General features: G+C 33.5%; 2 protein-coding genes across 4 annotated transcripts; both read right to left on the bottom strand.

Moving 5' to 3' along the window:
• Positions 1-1,362: 1,362 nt before the first annotated feature.
• On the bottom strand, positions 1,363-5,503 carry LOC104703546 (transcription factor LHW). 3 transcript variants are annotated; one of them, XM_010419573.3, is made up of 10 exons: positions 5,019-5,503; positions 4,698-4,854; positions 3,997-4,152; positions 3,780-3,903; positions 3,638-3,697; positions 2,497-3,549; positions 2,299-2,400; positions 2,104-2,217; positions 1,896-2,021; positions 1,363-1,792 (listed from the first exon to the last, which is right to left on the bottom strand). In XM_010419573.3, the coding sequence occupies exons 2-10, from the start codon at positions 4,790-4,792 to the stop codon at positions 1,643-1,645; spliced, it is 1,980 nt and encodes a 659-aa protein (XP_010417875.2). In that variant the 5' UTR covers positions 4,793-4,854; positions 5,019-5,503; the 3' UTR covers positions 1,363-1,642. The 3 variants fall into 3 exon arrangements, with proteins under 3 accessions (XP_010417875.2, XP_019083604.2, XP_019083605.2); XM_019228059.2 differs by having other exon boundaries at positions 4,985-5,484; XM_019228060.2 differs by lacking the exon at positions 4,698-4,854 and having other exon boundaries at positions 5,019-5,454.
• A 6,916-nt stretch (positions 5,504-12,419) lies between these two features.
• LOC147941929 (uncharacterized) lies at positions 12,420-13,436 on the bottom strand. The gene has a single exon (XM_087458694.1). The coding sequence runs from the start codon at positions 13,434-13,436 to the stop codon at positions 12,420-12,422; it is 1,017 nt and encodes a 338-aa protein (XP_087314820.1).
• Between the last annotated feature and the right edge of the window lie 3,795 nt (positions 13,437-17,231).

Here is a 17,231-nt window from a genome sequence, read left to right as displayed (position 1 = left end):
ATCAACAGTATACTGTTAACGGGGGGTCATACTTGAGTGACTAGAGAAGTGGCATATATGGATCAGAGGTTCCCACGGTATAATATACTAGATAGAGATAAGATATTCCGCTTTTTTAATTGTATCGAGTTTTGAAGCTTAGGTGAGGATTTGGTTTGTTGTATATTATTATCCATTACAGAATTAATAAAAATATAAAATCCTAACTTGATGTAGTTTTTTTGTGCATGTGGTATAGGTCGTAAACTTCTCAGTTCTCATCAACATCATCAACGACATTTGATGCTTCTGTTGAAACATTATGCCAAGATATCCATCATTGGGCAATGTTTAAAAACATTCGATTCTTTCAGGGCCGGCCGGCGGTATTTAAATGCCCTACGCAAATGAAGAAAAAAAAAATGCCCTTTTTATTTTTAATATAAAATAAAATAAAATTTCATATACTAATTTCCCTATTATTATATATAAATTTTCATATACTAATTTTCAAACAAGACAAATCTTGCTACATCCCTTTAGAATTTAATATTCGTATCTATTTATTCAGTTCACCTATATAAAAATTAAAAATAATAATACAACTTGCGGTTAATTTCTACAACTGAAAAAGGTGCATATTGTATATATAAAGATATAAAGAGAATATACATCTGTAGCCTAGTGGGGAATTATCTCTAGTAGACTGTTTGATAAAGTATTATTGGAAGCATATTTTAAAAGTGAGGAAGAAAATTGAAGGGCCCAAGGAAAAAGAAAAGAAAAAAAAAAACTTATCATAATGTGAATTTTTGTGAATCATAATGTGCTGTCGATTATCCCATCATAATCTGTAGAGTGGAGAGAAGGCTAAAACAAGACACAAAGATGTTCATGCACCTTTTGCAGCAAAGTTTAGGTACCTCAAAAGGGTAAATAAAGCATATTGAGACAACAAACAAAAACACAGTTTTAAATTTGTATCTTGAGGTCAAGAGTCTCAAGACTAGTTTGGATCCACTAATCAGTATGCAAAACAATGTGAAACTTAGGAATGGATTAAGACATCCATTAGAGATCATATTTAGTGTAGTTTTGAAGTCACATGACAGCACATTATAAGGCTGTTAACTAAAGTATTATATTTTATAACTAACCATTGTTAGCTTTTTCTTATAGGCCTCACATTTCTTAATAAAGAAGAGTGGATTTTATTGAAAGAAGAGCTTCTTGTTCTTTGTTTTTAATAATAATAAGCTAATTATATACATAGAGTTACTAATCAAAGTAACATAAAGTTACTTGTAACATGTGTAGCTTTGTTGTGTACTGTTAAAGCTGTTGATGGACCGGTTCTTTAACCGGTTTTGAAATCCGTGAATCTTTTGAACTCTTACTGGTCGAGATATAAATTTAACTAAAAAAAATTACAAGTCCAAAACATAAATTAAAAAGTGAAAATTCCACACAAATGATAATTCCCAAAAATCGCAAAAAAAAATGTACAAACAAAAAGTTATTAAGAAAAGAAAACACTTAAAAATCATACATCTCTGTTTCAGACTGACTTTTTTAAGTTAGTCATAGCGAGCCTAAGTCCTTGAGAGCGGTCCGCTCGTAACCTCTATATAAATCAAAAGCTTTAACCAAACCGGTACGGTCATTACATAGAACAGCCACCAGTAACCGGTAGGGGCATTGTAGCTTTGATACCATCCAAAATAGTTTTAGAGTTGCCTCCACATTTCATTGTCTGCTCCAAGATATTCACTAGCTGCATGAATATCTCCATCCTCGTCACGTCTCGAGTTGCCTACGATACAATATCAACCCGGTTACAGTTTAGATAAGACACATACTAGCACAATATCTCATGATTCCAAGTTAAACAAACTTTTAACTTATATATACTATACCTCAACGGTGAAGCGAGCCCAAATCTTGTCTATTCGAGTTTCGATGACACCCTTCAAGATCGTCAACCCTAAGCTTCTGATCCAATCAGCTATTTCTAGAAAGAATCCTCGCTGTTCGCATAACATCTGTCACGAACAAAAAGACTTGATGAAAACAAAGCCAAGACCATGAATGGTTTCTTTTAAAACATTTAGGCAGTAATGTTACCTCAACTTGGAAAATGCGAGGTGGGTTTATATCCTCTACGACGATTGGACACACCATAGACTTTGACCCGACTTCAAAAGCCCATGTTGCTCCTCCACCTTCCTCTTTCATAATCTTATAACAGCACAAGAAAATGTCAGAACATACAAAAGACTTATAATAGAGAAACCAAAAAATTCTGACTATTCGTTTTACCTTGGATTCCCCGGTATGTTTCAGCTTATCAGCATGCTTGGAGACGTTTTGCAAGAAGAGCATGTGCTTTATTGTACGTTCGAGGAGTGCATCAATGCTACACTGTTAATCAAGAACCACATTTACTCTTTGTTAGTAATAATCTTTATATAAGTGATTGGTTAATTTGCCGAGAATACAGATCATCTTTTCACTTACCTTTGCACCATTTGGTATGATTTCACGCAACTCCTTGACACGATCTTGAATCATTTGGCGATCTTTAGGCCTTGGTCTTGGATTCTCTCCTGGTTTAAGCCTTTTACGGTTATTAGTTGGTTTTGCAGTTTCATTCTTATTCATCATCCTTGGACTATCCTCACGCTTCAAGCTGTGTGCTTGTTCAACCCAAGAACTGATCTGAGACCCGTACACTGATGATGGCCCCGGTGGTTGCACGTGTTTCTTTTCAAATAACTGGCTACCTTGAGGGCTACTGTGAGATGGCGTGGTAACCGAAGAGTTACTAACTTTAGTCAAAGTGGTTTTGCAGGACTCAGATGATTCATCCGAGATCTGCTTTGTTGAGGAGCATGCACCCGAGACCACAGCATCTAACAGATGATCTGTTCCTGAAAGTTCATAACCCGAAGAGCCAAACTCAGGATCCATTTCTTGAATGATCCTAAAGTCAGATAACTCCCTAGTGAGTACTTCAGTTCTCATCTGTGAAACTCCCCGACTGTTGTCACAACCTTTGTTCTTATCATCAAAACCCAACATATCGAACAAGTCATCACTTCCAAGCGAGCGTTTGGAACTGATGTCGTCACATTGGAGTTGTTGCCCTGCTGCATCCACATTAGACATACAGGAGAAGTTTTGATTCAGCCATGCATCTGGATTTGTTGAAGGTACTGCAACTTCTGCAGCTGATAAAAAACCCATTGTGTTTTGCCATCCTCCTTCATTTCTGTCTCTCAGATTTGCTTGCTTGATCTGTTCATCCACGAGAGTAGAGGGAGCTTCTTCAACCATTTGATCTGATGATCCAGTGGAGTTGAAGTGTGGCTTGCTAGTTTCAGCTACGAAAGCTGAAGACTGGAGGATCTTGTGTCCTTGAGAAGGTATTATCCGGGACACTGGCACTCCAATAAAATCAGCAGCAGGTTCATAAGTTCTGTAGTCTTCAGATAAGAGAGCTCCGGGAACACATCCTAGTCGCAAGATAAGACCCTTCACATCATTCACAAACCCCAAGTTCTCCATAATCTGAACACAAAACAGTTTAGTTAAGAACAAGAATCTCCCTTTTACATAACAATATAACTTGTAACTAACTAAAATAGCCAAAACTTACAGGTAGAGAGGAACCGAGTTGAACAACACCGTGAGGAACAACTGGAAAAACTGCAACAGTCTGAAGATCGAACGAGTCAAACTTCTGATTAGCTTGAAAATGTAATATACTCTCAAGTATACAAATTAAGAAATTGTCACACCTGAATACCAGCAGAGAATTGGAGAAGCATCTCATTAATAACCTCAGGTGGATGGACATCGCGGTTGAAACTGTTTGCTAGAATCCATTGATGATGTCCAGTAAATGCAGCTCGGCCAACTAACCTGAAAATGCAGTTCGTGTGTGTGAGCTACTCAGATAATCAAATTCATAAAAACTTCATAAACATAATAGAAGGGCAGTACAAGAATACATACCCTTCGCCGACCAAAATGATTCGATTGTTCAACATCATTCTGTTAGTAAGCAATTGAACTTTATCATTCCCTTGTGCATCAATACCAAGTCCAGACACTCTTCGCGGATGTGAGCTTGATGCGGTATCATTATAGCATTCCTCCCAAATCAACAAGCTGCACAAAGAGAAACACATCCAAAAAGTATATGATTAAATGGAATATAAAGAATACACACACGACAAAAAAAAGATGTAACAATGGTTAAGTTAGAATACAAGAAAAAGATTTTGAGCTATAAACAAAGACAAAAAAATAAAAATGAAATGACAAGAGAGTTAAGAACTTGAGACAATTCATAAAACACATAACCAAAGGAAAAGGATATGGTTTTTGGTCGACAAAACAAACAACAAATCGAAAGATTCTTTGAGACAAACAAGATCAAACCAAACACAAAACTCCAAGAAATCAGGAAAACAGAGATAAATAATTCTAGGTCATCCTCGAGATCTGAGTTTTATACCCACTCAAATTCCCAAACTTTAAACTATCAAAACAAGTCTTCCAAAATAAAAACTGAATATGTTTGACTGAATATTCAAAACTTTTGGCACATCTAAGAGACATAAACAAAAACATTTAGCTAAAATACTCCCAAAAAAAAAAAGAGAGTCCAATTTCAACAATAATAAAGTAAGAGAAATGAAAAAATGGTATACCTAGAATTTTGACAACCAATCTTCCAGAAAACAGCATAACACCATTGATTATTAACACACATAGACCTCAAAGCTTCTTGTAGTAAAACTCCCATAGCTTTTCTCTCTTTAGCTCCAACAAGAACGATCTTTTCACTTACAACAGTGCAATTTCAAACTGCTCAGAAAAAAAAAAAAAAAAATCAAAATCAAAATCAAAACTTTCTTAACTTCAAAAAAGAAAACTAAATTTCGAACAAATCTCTAATAAAACTATAGAGAGAGAAAATGAAAAACACATTATTTACATTCTTTTAAGGAGATTGAGGAACAAAGACTAACTTCCACGGCAAGATCCTCTTCCAGCTTGTTTTGTTCTAAGTCCTCCACTTTGTTTCCTCTCAGGATCTAAACTAAAAGCGATCATACTCCGACATGCCATTACTTCCGGTGATAAAATTAAAAAAAAAAAAAAAAAAAAAAAAGTAGGAAAAGAAAAAAGAAAAACTCAAAAGCCCAGAAAAATAAAAAAAAAGTTTGGTTTTTTTTTTTTGGCTCTGCTTCTTCACAAGATACTCCAAGCTTCAAGCTTTAAGATTCCAGTAATACCAGCCATTTGAAATTAGCTTCTTCAAAGAACTTTAACAAGAAGAGAAATCAAAATGAAGCTTATTTCTCCCTTTTGTGTGTGCTTCTTGGTGAAAAATAAAAAAAAGGTAATGAAAATGGAGGAAAAGGTACTGTCTTCTTCTTAATAAAAAAAAAAAACAAAGAAGACGATGAATTCGAGAAAGGGTATTGATGTTTAGTAGAAATTACAGGATTGTGCCACTGAGTGGGGTAGTCGAAGTCTTTTGTCTTTTTCCGATGGTGGTAGACGAATTATTATTATTTTTTTTTTTTTTTTGAGGTAATATCCTAAAAGTTTTGTTTTTAGATAAAAACAAAAGAGATTAAGGAAGAAAAAAATTAAAAGACGTTCCCAAATATTATTTATTAAAACACTAGAATTTAGAGGATTTATGTACTTTGTAGTTGTTGTTGTTGCCAATAATTAAAGTGGATTTTTTTTTTTTTTTTTTCTGTTATTGCTTCCCGTACACACACACAAACACAAAGAACTAAATTCTCTCATAAGTTCAAGGTGTTTTATTTACGGATTATTTTAATATATGTTACTATCATTTTATATAGTATTTTCTAAGAAAATCACTAAAACACTCTTTGGTTCAACCTCGATCAACTAGTAACTAGTTCATTCTCATATTACATGGTGGACAAACAATTAAATGAGGTACATACTCAAATGAATCTTGCCAATAAACATCTCTCACAAATTGCTTTCCCCTAACTGTACAAGAACCAAATTAAATGCTTAACGTTCCAGAAATACACATCATAGTTCATAAGCATGGTAAGACAAAACCCACCACAAGCCTCTCAAGTCTCAAGATTGTAAAAACTAATAAAATCATTGTGTTGACTAAGCAAAACATGTTAAGTGCACCTTCACGTATATATATATATAGTCTTCTTCTTTAAGTATGCTTGGCTTCTAAACCATTATACTGACTATATCCAAGAGGTGCACCTTCACGCATACCGTGTTCTAGGATTCTTATGTGCTTGGTCTATTATCTTGCTTAACAGTTGCCAAATTGCGAATCCATCAAGATCAGAACCCAATAACTTAATATAAACTCGAGAGCTTTAAATCTATATATACATTTAGTGATCCGACTCAAATTTTCGATAGAGATAACTATCATGAATATTACACTAAATCACTAAAAGAAAATCATAATCTTTTGACCACCATAATATTACACAGCTTCTTATTGTTTAATTACACAGTATTTTAGTTTTAATTTTTTTTCAAATGAATGCAGTTTCGTAATGGATAACCATATCAATTTTGTAGTGTTCATGATCTTGGAAAGCAACAAAAAGAAGAAATAGTTCACATGTCATCAATCAGATCAAATTTATCGTATTTGATTAATAGACCAATCCTAAAAAACCACTGTTTTTTTTTGTTCGTTTAGTCATCAGAAATAAATAAATCTTAGTAATACAAATTTTTCTGCATTTCTGAATGGTGTATGTATATATATATCACAGAATCATCGGTCGCAACATTTCATGTGGTTACTGTTCTCGTCCATGTTCAGATGAAGAGGCAAACGAACAAAACCTCCACCTCTAAGCTTTTGTAACGTTGAGTATTTTCTTTTCTCTTATTGTGTTTTTTTTTTTTTTTTTTTTTTTTTTTTGTCAAACTCTCTTATTGTGTAAAAACACGCATAACACTTATTGTAAATTTGCGCCGTCCATGTTTCTTGTGGGAAAAAAACATTTGCTATATACCAAATGAATATAGACATATCCCTAGTTACTTAGATGGTACATAAACTATAGGTGGTAACAAAAGTAAACATTTGCGTGGTAGGTTGCAACTTTTCGAGTGAAAAATAAAAAAAAAGATATATCCTTTAACAAAAAATAAAAAACAAATGAAAAAAAGAATTTCATTTGATATTAACAAGAAGAGGCAGAGAAGAAATTGAGAGAAATCACAACAAAAATAAAATAAGATAAAAGATGTTTATAATGCTTAGGTGTAGTCTCGTAAACCATCAAGATTGAATTAGTGGTTGTTGCTGTCTTGATGACGTCACCAGTGACAAGTTTTGCCATTCACTCTCTGAAATTTTCACAGAAGTGGCAGTGCCTTTTTTTAATTTTCACAGAGAGACCCCTATGACAATAGAGGTCCAAACTATATTCTCTTCTCAATTACATCCACTGAACAATAATAGTTTATAACAAAGAATATATATAGAGCAAAATTAAGATTAATGTTATACTGTTTTTAGAAATTATCTTCATTTAACTTATCATAAATGAAAGGTGATGTTACGTTTTTAAAGAAAAATTTTATATAACATAGTTGTAAATATTATTATAAATAATATATTTTAACAAATAAAATATATAAAAAATAAATTCCATGTGGTTGTTAATTTAGGTGTTTGAGGATCCAAGTGAAACGTAAACTCCCCAAAATACCAGATTCAATTCAATTTTGAAAAGAGTATTTTTAGAAATTTACGTCTGAAATATTTATCTGATGTGGATTTACGGAAATGTTTACATGTTCATTCTTAGATCATGTATTTATAATATACGTTACATAAAGTGTTCGGTGAGTTATATATTAGATGATGTCTAGTTGCTGTATATTAAATATTTTGGAAACTTAAAAGAAACCTAAAATGAGACCATGTTGGTTGATAATCGTATGTTCAAACAGTTTGTTCGGTTATTTTAGCATAAAATGTGGACCATATTGGTTCTATCTTCAGTTTTATACTAGGTGGACATTCAAAGGAAGAAAAAAGGTATGAGATATACTAGCTATAACATTCGATAGAGAGGTGTAATAATTTGTGAAAACAATAGAATGTAGAGAAATGATAAAATATACCGACATGCATAGGAATGATATAATGATCGATGTTGGAGGGTTGGAGAGAGGAAGAATGCCACGTGGGTAGAGTGGGTAGGGTAGAGTGGTGTAATAGAGTGCGAATAATGAAGAATGTTGAGAGCCTTTGGCTTTGCCTTTGTTTCATTTCAAAATTCAATCTACATCTTCCATCTTATTTGTATTTGCCTTTAATTAAAAAAAAAAAAAAACAACATCGTCCTCTTATTTTACTTATATGTATATATTGGATAATTGTGTTAATTATTTAATGAGAAGTTGTAATTTAAGTCGCATAAAAGAAAAACTGTATTATCGAGTTTATGAAACATGCACGTTCTATATATTAAAGTTAGTCTATATAAATACCACCTAAAATATCTAAATACATTTGAGGTGTCATTTAAACCTGAACATACACTTTGAAAAGGTGAATTAAAACTTAAAAAGTTTCAAAATATTTATAATGTTAAATCGTAAATAGAAATAAAACACAATCACTTTGGTGCTATAGTTTGACGTCTGTATTTCTTTTTGTAGTATTTTAAAAAATTCATGGAGCATTTAACAACTCATTCATACTTTTATGTTGGAGTTACTAACATATAAAAAAGTTTACGTCAAGTTTATCACCAAATTATGGTAAAAAGAATGGATAAAAATATGATCGAAAAGCAATTAAAAAAGTTAATACCGTCGAAGTGTTCATGCAAACAACAAAAATAGAGACGTCTGGTTTAGACATCACAACGGAAAAACGTTTCATAGATGTTCATGCATCTTGGTATCAAAAATACATTATCCAAAACAAGATTAGAGACAATGCTAAATACTCTAAAACAACTTTTTCTTGATTTTTGGATGTTCAAAAAAAATAATTGACTGATTTTTGCTGTTAATTTGTGTTCATTTTTGTGTGTGTTATTATGTAGTTAATGAATTAGATCCATTTATATTGTTACAACTTGTATGATTAGACTCATCTTCGACTCGAAATATCAATTCTATTTTTTCATGTATAAATCTGATTAAATATAGAAAATATGCACAAAATAACTTTAAAACAAAATAGAATTAAGTAAATGATCATGTAATATCCTGCAGAAGAGCAGGTGAAATTGTTTATCGTTTTACTGACACAATAACTGTGGTCCAGTCTTCGTCACCAGAAGTCTAGCCGGAACATCAATGGCTTTGTTTCTCGCTGGATCTAGCAACAACTCCCTCACTCATCTCTCTTTTATCTCTCATTCTTTTCCTTTCTATTTATGTCGCTACTACTTGTTGTAACGATTTTCAAAAGAACAGGATACAAATCTTTTATATATATATAGAAGTATCAAATCGACAATATTCTTAATGGCATCCAATAAATCTCCTAGAAAAAATGTCTGCACCACCCACCAAGTCATATCAATAAGTTTGGACAATGATTGGCTACCTCACTATTGCGTTACAATCCTTTTTCTTACACGGTCCATGCCTCAGAAGATTATCAACTATCTTTTCCTATCCAGGCATGAGGATGCAAAGTCAGTGAGAGATTACAAGCCATTCGGTGCTATATATATAACTTGTAATTTCAAAGATATTTGCATGTAAATCGACTCTCTCAGATATGATAGAACCTATATAATAAGCCTGCAGTTTCCAATAGTTTTCCTGTACTTGAAAATGTCATATTAACCACAAAACTTGTAAAGAACTAGTATATATGCTCGTTGTGTCCATTCATTATCATTTTCCTCCAAACTATGTTTTTTTTTTTTTTTGAATTATATATTTATTTTTGAATTAGATGTCTATGGTATCCGGTATATGTTGTAAAAACGACACTGATATGAACCAAGGGACTTATTATAATATGTTAATTTTACACTTAAAGACTTATGAAAACAACCCTTATTTCAAAATTGCTCTATTCACGTTATTTTGATATATATATATATATATATATATATATATATATATTTTGTCAAAATATAGAAATTTTTTTTTTTGACGATAATGTATATATATTTTGGTTAATGAACTGTTAACGTTTTGTGTTTCTCAATTCTCTGCTACCTAGTAATGAACTATTAAAGCAGTCAGTCGGTAGCTAGTATATTAATTCTACTTTGTTTTCTTCTGTTTGCTGCCATACATGTCAGTAATATTGTCACACTTTCTTACAGGAGTGACTAGTGAGGATTGAGGAGTCAGCATATCAAGATTCCCCCATGGAAGCTTATTGCCTGTGCGCTTTTTTTGGTTATATGTTAACTAGAGTGTTTGATCCGGATACCAAATCAGACAAAATTCAAATTATACGAAAAAATAACAATTGAACCGGTTTTTTAAAATATGATTTTAGTGATTCCCTTTTTTATATATACCAAAAACCAATTTTGGATTCAAACCGAAAAAATGATGTAAATATTAACTTTCTGAAAATAAAATTATATGACTAAAATCGAAATTTGAACTAAACTAATTGTATGAAGATTCAAATACTATATTAAATTTAATATTATAAATTTTTTTTTGTTCATCGAAATTTGGAACTGAAATATAACAAGTCATCTAATATCGCTTTATTGTATCACATACATAGGGTAATCACCATCTAGTGAAATGAACCCAAATAGAACCCATACTCATCAACTAGTTCAAACTTTTCTAGAATATTTTGTCATGTCAAATGATTCGTCCATAAAAGTGAATGAAATACGAAGTTTTCTATTATTGTTTTCATATGTACAATGCGCAGAAAAAAAATGCTAAGGAGACCCTCAGTCCTCAGACCCATATATCCACCAAAGAGTTAATAATACCAAACGCTTGACAATATTGACTCTATGCAAAAGTTAATAGGCGAATGATGATTCTGACTAAATTAGACGTCTTATGTAAAGTCGCTTAATTTATGACCATTGTATGTAACGAATGGACAAGATGCTGTCATACACAATACACTATCACCAAATGTGTACCTCATTGTCTATTTATGCTAACGTGGAGTATATTGTAGAGTTGTGGGCTGCTATTTTGAATTAATGTTTATTGGGCAAGGCCCGTGAATGTATTACGGAGGTTTCATGGCATACTTTTGCATACTGAATTATATGAAGCGCACCAACATAGCTTTTGTTTTACAGTTAACAAGAAATCAGAAAATGTCATGCTGTGACAAATTTATAAGGGAATCAGTTTATGAGCTTCGTATGTTTCAACTCCGACTTTGAATCCCTGACATTTGACAGGGGTAGCACAATGCCATACTGTTTTGGACCCTCAAGTCGACTCTAACAACGCTAGCAAGACAATGATCCTTAAAGTAGTCAGAGGTTTCTATTATTTTAAGTTTGTCATTCATAGAAGCAAAGAGCCTCTCAAGAATTTTGTCAAGTGGATGATTCTGTAAATAACTAAAGAGCTAACCATAAGTATGAAATTGACTATATTAAATTAGTCAAACGACAGTAAAATATTAGTAGAGGCAAAATGATAAAGAGAGTCTATATATCACCTGTTCACTTAAAATTGAAAACATTATTTTGCTCTATGCCAACTATATCTCCCTCGATAGCATCAAGATTCTCAACTTCAAATTTTGGAACTAATTAGGAATACGCATCTCTCTACTGGGTTGTTCACCTTCTCCAGTTTCGTGGAATATTAATCTTTGTTTCGATGACTGTTTAATTTAGGTTTCGATGATCAATTTCACTATGTATATTTCTAAACGGGAGATTTCATATCCCGTTTAGTAAGACTAAAACCTCTTTGTTTTGAAATTGTAGATTTTTGTCATTTTGGTTAGACTACCAAGAACTTTTTATTTTCATATAATTTTTCTCTTTATATACATTAATTAAAGTATTATTCCACGATTGCGCATATTCAAGTTTTGCAAATTAAAGACAGCCGATTATATATATATATAAAAAAAAAAAAAAAAAAAAAAAAAAAAAAAAATCAATCTCCTAAACATCATTAAGTAACCATAAGTCAAAAAAACAAAAGTTCCTTGTAAAATGACAAAGTAATGAGTTGTTTCCATAATGGCTATCTAAGATTAGAAGTTGCATGATAATGCAGGCACACGAGATGACTACTTTTTTTTTTTTTTTTTTTTTTTTTTTTTTTTTTTTTTTTTTAATAAAATGTAAAATTTATTCGAAAAAAACTTTTTACATCTGCTTTGTGTTGAGTGTTTGAAATTGTTTGAGATTTTATCTATCTGAGACTAAAGACAATGAGAAAAGAAAAAATTATCTTGAAGCGAGCCATTGTTCCATTGCAGTCGTGTATTTGCCATTTCCTTGAGTGTAGATGGAGAGCAGTCTGTCTCTGACATGCCGGTCCAGGAGTTTGATAAAAAGGGGAGCAGGGGTTTGGCCTTCTCCTTGTCTTCTGCCATTTCTTTCCTTCCAGATAGTGTGGACTATGGCCTGAAAAGTGTAGCGCAAGAGGTATAAAGTGACAGGGGTTTGCGTGGCGTCCGTGAGTAAAGAGAGGATGTGGTCCCATGATGTTGAAAATCTGTTGAGTAGAAGATTTGATGTTAGGCCTGTCCAAATTTTTGTTGAGAAGGGACAGGAGAAAAACAGATGGTTCCTTGTTTCAAGAGAGCACGAGCAGAGAACACATGATGTGGTGAAATTTCCTCCCCAGGATTGCATACGGTCACTTGTGGAGAGCCTATTCAATGTGGCTAACCAAGCAATGAAAGAGTATTTTGGTGTCGCTTGCGAGAACCAAATCCCTGTCACCCAGTCTTTTTTATCATGACATTCCCGTAGCTGCAGCCATGTCTCCCTTGTTGTGAATTTAGTTGTGAACCGACCTCCTTTCCCTTTCCATAAGACCATGTCAGCTGCAGAAGTTGTCCCAAGTGAACGTATCTCATCTAGAGCCAGCTCTATTTGGTTGAGATAGTCCACACGGTGTCTTCGTTTTCTGTGGAGTAAAGCCTCTGCAACAGTTGCATCTAGTGGGATTCCCATATCAATACAACCTCGAACGCCTGTTATATCCAGTAAACAACCCAAAGTCGACCACTTATCATGCCAGAAAGAGACACCTTTCCCACTTCTGACCTCGTACTTTATAAAGTCTAAAGCGATATGCCTATACTTCAGTAGTTTCCTCCACATCCAAGAACCGGATGCAGTGTTGTCTTTTATTGACCAAAGAGAGCCTTTTCTGAGCAAGTAAATCCTCAACCACTGTGACCAGAGTGATTTTGCGGATAGTAAACGCCATATGAGCTTCAAACAGCTAACCATATTTGCTTCCTTAAGTGATCTTAATCCAAGCCCCCTTCCTCTCGAGGGATACACACATCTTTCCAGGCCACTTTTGCTTTCTTTGTGTTCAGGGTCGGGCCTGACCAAAGAAAAGCAGAGCAGAGGCTGTCAATTTCACTGATACAGGCATTGGGAAGACGGAAAGCAGACATCCAGAAATTGATGAGGTTGTGGAGTACTGAAGCAATTAGCTGCAGACGGCCTGCAAAAGACAAGTGACGAGCCGTCCAACTACTTATACGGTCTTTAATGCGAGCAATGAGAGGAGCATAATCTTGCGTGGTCATGCGCTTTGTCAGTAGGGGAAGGCCAAGATAACGTACTGGTAGCGATCCATTTGCAAAAGGAAAAGAGCTGAGAATGTCTGCTTGGTCCTCCTCTTTTACACCCGCCATATACAAAGTGGATTTTTCCAGACTTATCTTTAGACCAGAGTAATCTGCAAACTTGTCAAATATATTTAGAATACCTTCAATAGAAGTCTTTGTACCGTCAGTAAAGACTAACAGATCGTCAGCGAAGCAGAGATGAGTGAGTTGCAGGTTGTGACATTTCGTTTGATAACCAATCTGTTTGTCTATAGCAGCCTTATCCAACAGTGCAGAAAGAACTTGCATACAAGTTACGAACAAGTATGGGGATAGAAAGCATCCTTGCCTCAAACCTCTGGCACTTTTAAATAACCCTGAGAGCTCACCATTGACCTGAACCGAGAAAGAGGCTGTAGTGATACAAAGTTCAATCCATTTAATAAATTGAACTTTTTTCAAGACCTACTTCTTTTCCAGTTTATATTTTACGTTGCTCTATAATGGCTTTTACTAGTAATCTAAGCTTTAATTAGCTTTATAACTCACTCTTAGCGTTTTAATGATGGTCGTTGATCAGTTATGATGGTTTTGACAAAGTAAATAATACACTTGTCGTTCTCTTATTCCAACATGGCTTTGGATTAATTCATGCTAACTTGCTAACCCAACTTTTTCAATACCGTAGTGGACTCTCCTTGTCATCCCCTCTTAATATCCCATCAATATAATCAACAGGATATGTTTTCAATGTTATCGTGTCTAAAGTTGAGGTTTAGGTGCTAAATTTTGTGGACCATCCACAAATATCATCACATAAGTCAGAGATCCGAAACTTTCAGATCAGTAAGAATGAACAAAAAAACTAAGTTATCGAATAAATAAATAAATAAAAATAAAAAACTAAGTTATCAAATGGACTAAAATTTTTATATACTATATTCAATTTTCAGTATTTTTTTAATGAAAATAAATTTTATTCAGTCAAAATATCTTTGTACAATGAATATAACCGTATGCTAAAGAGTTCAAAGATTTCAATATAAAGAAGAACACCACATTCTAATTTTTTTTTACCGGTTTAATATACTAATCTCATCGGTCTACACGCCTAGCATCTTAGACCATCTTTACTAAGGGGTACTCTCCTGATTTCTCTTGGGTTTGGGTCCCAATTCATGAATAAACAATCCATTTAAAGTCCATTTACATGAGAATCGAAACTTGCTGAAGCACTTTGAGCAACCCTTAAGAACCGCGACGTGGCTCATTGTGAATGGTTGATCAAAAAATATAAAATCAATTTTTTTTCTCCTCATTTTTGCTTCTTTCATGTCTCTCTCTTCTCATCAGAACAAAACGGCGAATCGCCACTGATTAGGGTTTAGGTAAAATTCAATTTGCTTGTGAGAGTGGGTACTGTTTGATGTTTAATTGGTTTGTGATTTGTATGGAGGGTTTACGGGTTGGGGCTTAAATCGATTGTTTGTCTGATTTACCACATATTTCCTTGTGTTGTGTGAGGTTGAAGCTTTGTGTTTTAGATTGTTAAGGGATGAACTGTCTTTGTGTTTTAGATTGTATAGGTAATCATGATTAAACTCTCCTAGTAGAACAAACAATAACACTTTACGATTTATGGTGCTTTACAAGACAGGGAACTTTTGTTGTATAGGGTTTAACCGTTTGTTGTCTTGTTTGATTGTTGTTCAGACTGTTGTTCTATGATCAAAAGGTATGAACTTTTCATGTATATTTAGTAGTATAGGGTTTAATTGTTTGTTGTCTTGTTTGATTGTGAGAATGTTATATGTTTTTTTATTGTGACCTGTGTGTTGTTGTTAGGAGTACAGTTGAGTTTTTGCTTGATGTTTTGTTAATGTTATAGTGTGATTAACATTCACTCTTTTGCCATGTTTTGTGCGAGGTTTATATCAACTGGACAATGGGGTTTAATGGTGAAGAGGGATGTTCATCAGCTTGACATTGGGAGTGGATTCTCGTAGTTGAAAAGGTATGCTCTTCGTATGAGACTGTGTTTTTGTTCTTAGGCTTGGCTATGTGTTTAGGTGAACCGTGTTTATGTTTTTGTTGATGTTTAAGTCGATTTTGTTGAGTTTTTGTTAATGTTTAAGTCGATTTTGTTTGTCTTAATGACTATGATCAGGAAATGCTCCTGAAACAGTCACTCACACAAAGAAGTAGTCGATGGGAGTTGTAGTTGCAGGTTTTAAGTGTAGTTGCAGGTTTTAACTGTGGGAGTTGCAGGTTTTAACTATGGGAGTTGCAGGTTTGTGTAGTTGCAGGTTTTAAGGGTGGAAGTTGCAGGTTTTAAGTATGAGAGTTGTAGTTGCAGGTTTTAAGCAGTAAGACAATTAGATGTATTTTTTATTTTGGATTCAAATGACATTGTAACTTGTTACCTTGTTTGGATTATTTTTCAAGTTGACATCAAGATTGTGTTTGTAAACACATAGCAACAATTTTGTAAACACATAATATTGCAGTCACATAGACACCAATAAGATTGAGCAATCTTCTTTGGATTCTCTAGCAAAGAAATGATTTTGCAAAAATACTCTTGAGGTTGCTTTACTTAAATAAATATTAATTATATGATTAATTAATTTGAGAGTAATTTGGGAGAGGTACTCCACTAATGATGCTCTTAGCCGCCTATTTTTAGAAGAAGAGAGGCATAACCGCATAATGGACATTTTTTACCTCTTAGTTATTAAATAAAAATACATATATTCAATTTGTTTCTATTCTTTTTTTTTTTAGAAGTTTTTTTAGATTTTTTTCCTCACAACACTCTTTTTCCAAAGTTGTACGGCTTTGGTCTCTTTTTTTTTAGTTTGTTTTTTTACCTTTACAATTGTAATTGACACAAACCCGTACATGCAAATAGCAATAACGCATTATATTCTCTCTTTTGGCAACAATAACGCATTGTACTTGATCAATCTAGAAAAGACTACTATTGTAATAAAGCTAAATTGAACGGTGATGAATGTGCGCAACTTGGATCCGACCGACACGATAGGGTCTCTCAATCCACCAAACTATATAATAATTCTCACGTTGAATGTTGAGGCGCTCATCAGTCCTGTTTGATATTTATTATAATAATTTCCAAAACGTCTATAACTATATATACGTACGTATACCTACTTTGATGTTCCAATCCATGCATATTATTCAAATTTAAGAATTCTTTTTACATTAACACATCTGATCTACAAGCAGAACCCATGTAAACAAAAGATTTACATGTTCCAAATCTAAGATCCAGATTATTGCAAAGAGAGTAGTGAAATTGCAATACCATTGGAATTCATTTTGAGGCAAGTACTATGACTGGTATCATCAAAGAAAAATACATGAGAAAAGGTACACCAACGGAAATTTTTCTATCGCCAATAGGTATTCATCAAAGAGTAAACAAGCTAAGGTCGAGTACTAT

The sequence above is a fragment of the Camelina sativa genome, chromosome 7 (assembly GCF_030686135.1).
Source record: "Camelina sativa cultivar CO46 ecotype springtype chromosome 7, ASM3068613v1".
NCBI lineage: Eukaryota > Viridiplantae > Streptophyta > Magnoliopsida > Brassicales > Brassicaceae > Camelina > Camelina sativa.
This window is presented reverse-complemented; position numbering and strand designations above follow the sequence as displayed.

What these genes read in the sequence shown, in the direction of transcription:
- LOC147941929 (XM_087458694.1), bottom strand. Translation starts at nt 13,436, where the DNA reads ATGGTTAGCTGTTTGAAGCTCATATGGCGTTTACTATCCGCAAAATCA.
- LOC104703546 (XM_010419573.3), bottom strand. Translation starts at nt 4,792, where the DNA reads ATGGGAGTTTTACTACAAGAAGCTTTGAGGTCTATGTGTGTTAATAAT. An exon ending in ATTGGTTGTCAAAATTCTAG is followed by an intron (nt 4,153 to 4,697) that starts GTATACCATTTT and finishes CTCTTTGTGCAG; the next exon opens with CTTGTTGATTTGGGAGGAAT. An exon ending in GGGCTCGCTTCACCGTTGAG is followed by an intron (nt 1,793 to 1,895) that starts GTATAGTATATA and finishes ATTGTATCGTAG; the next exon opens with GCAACTCGAGACGTGACGAG.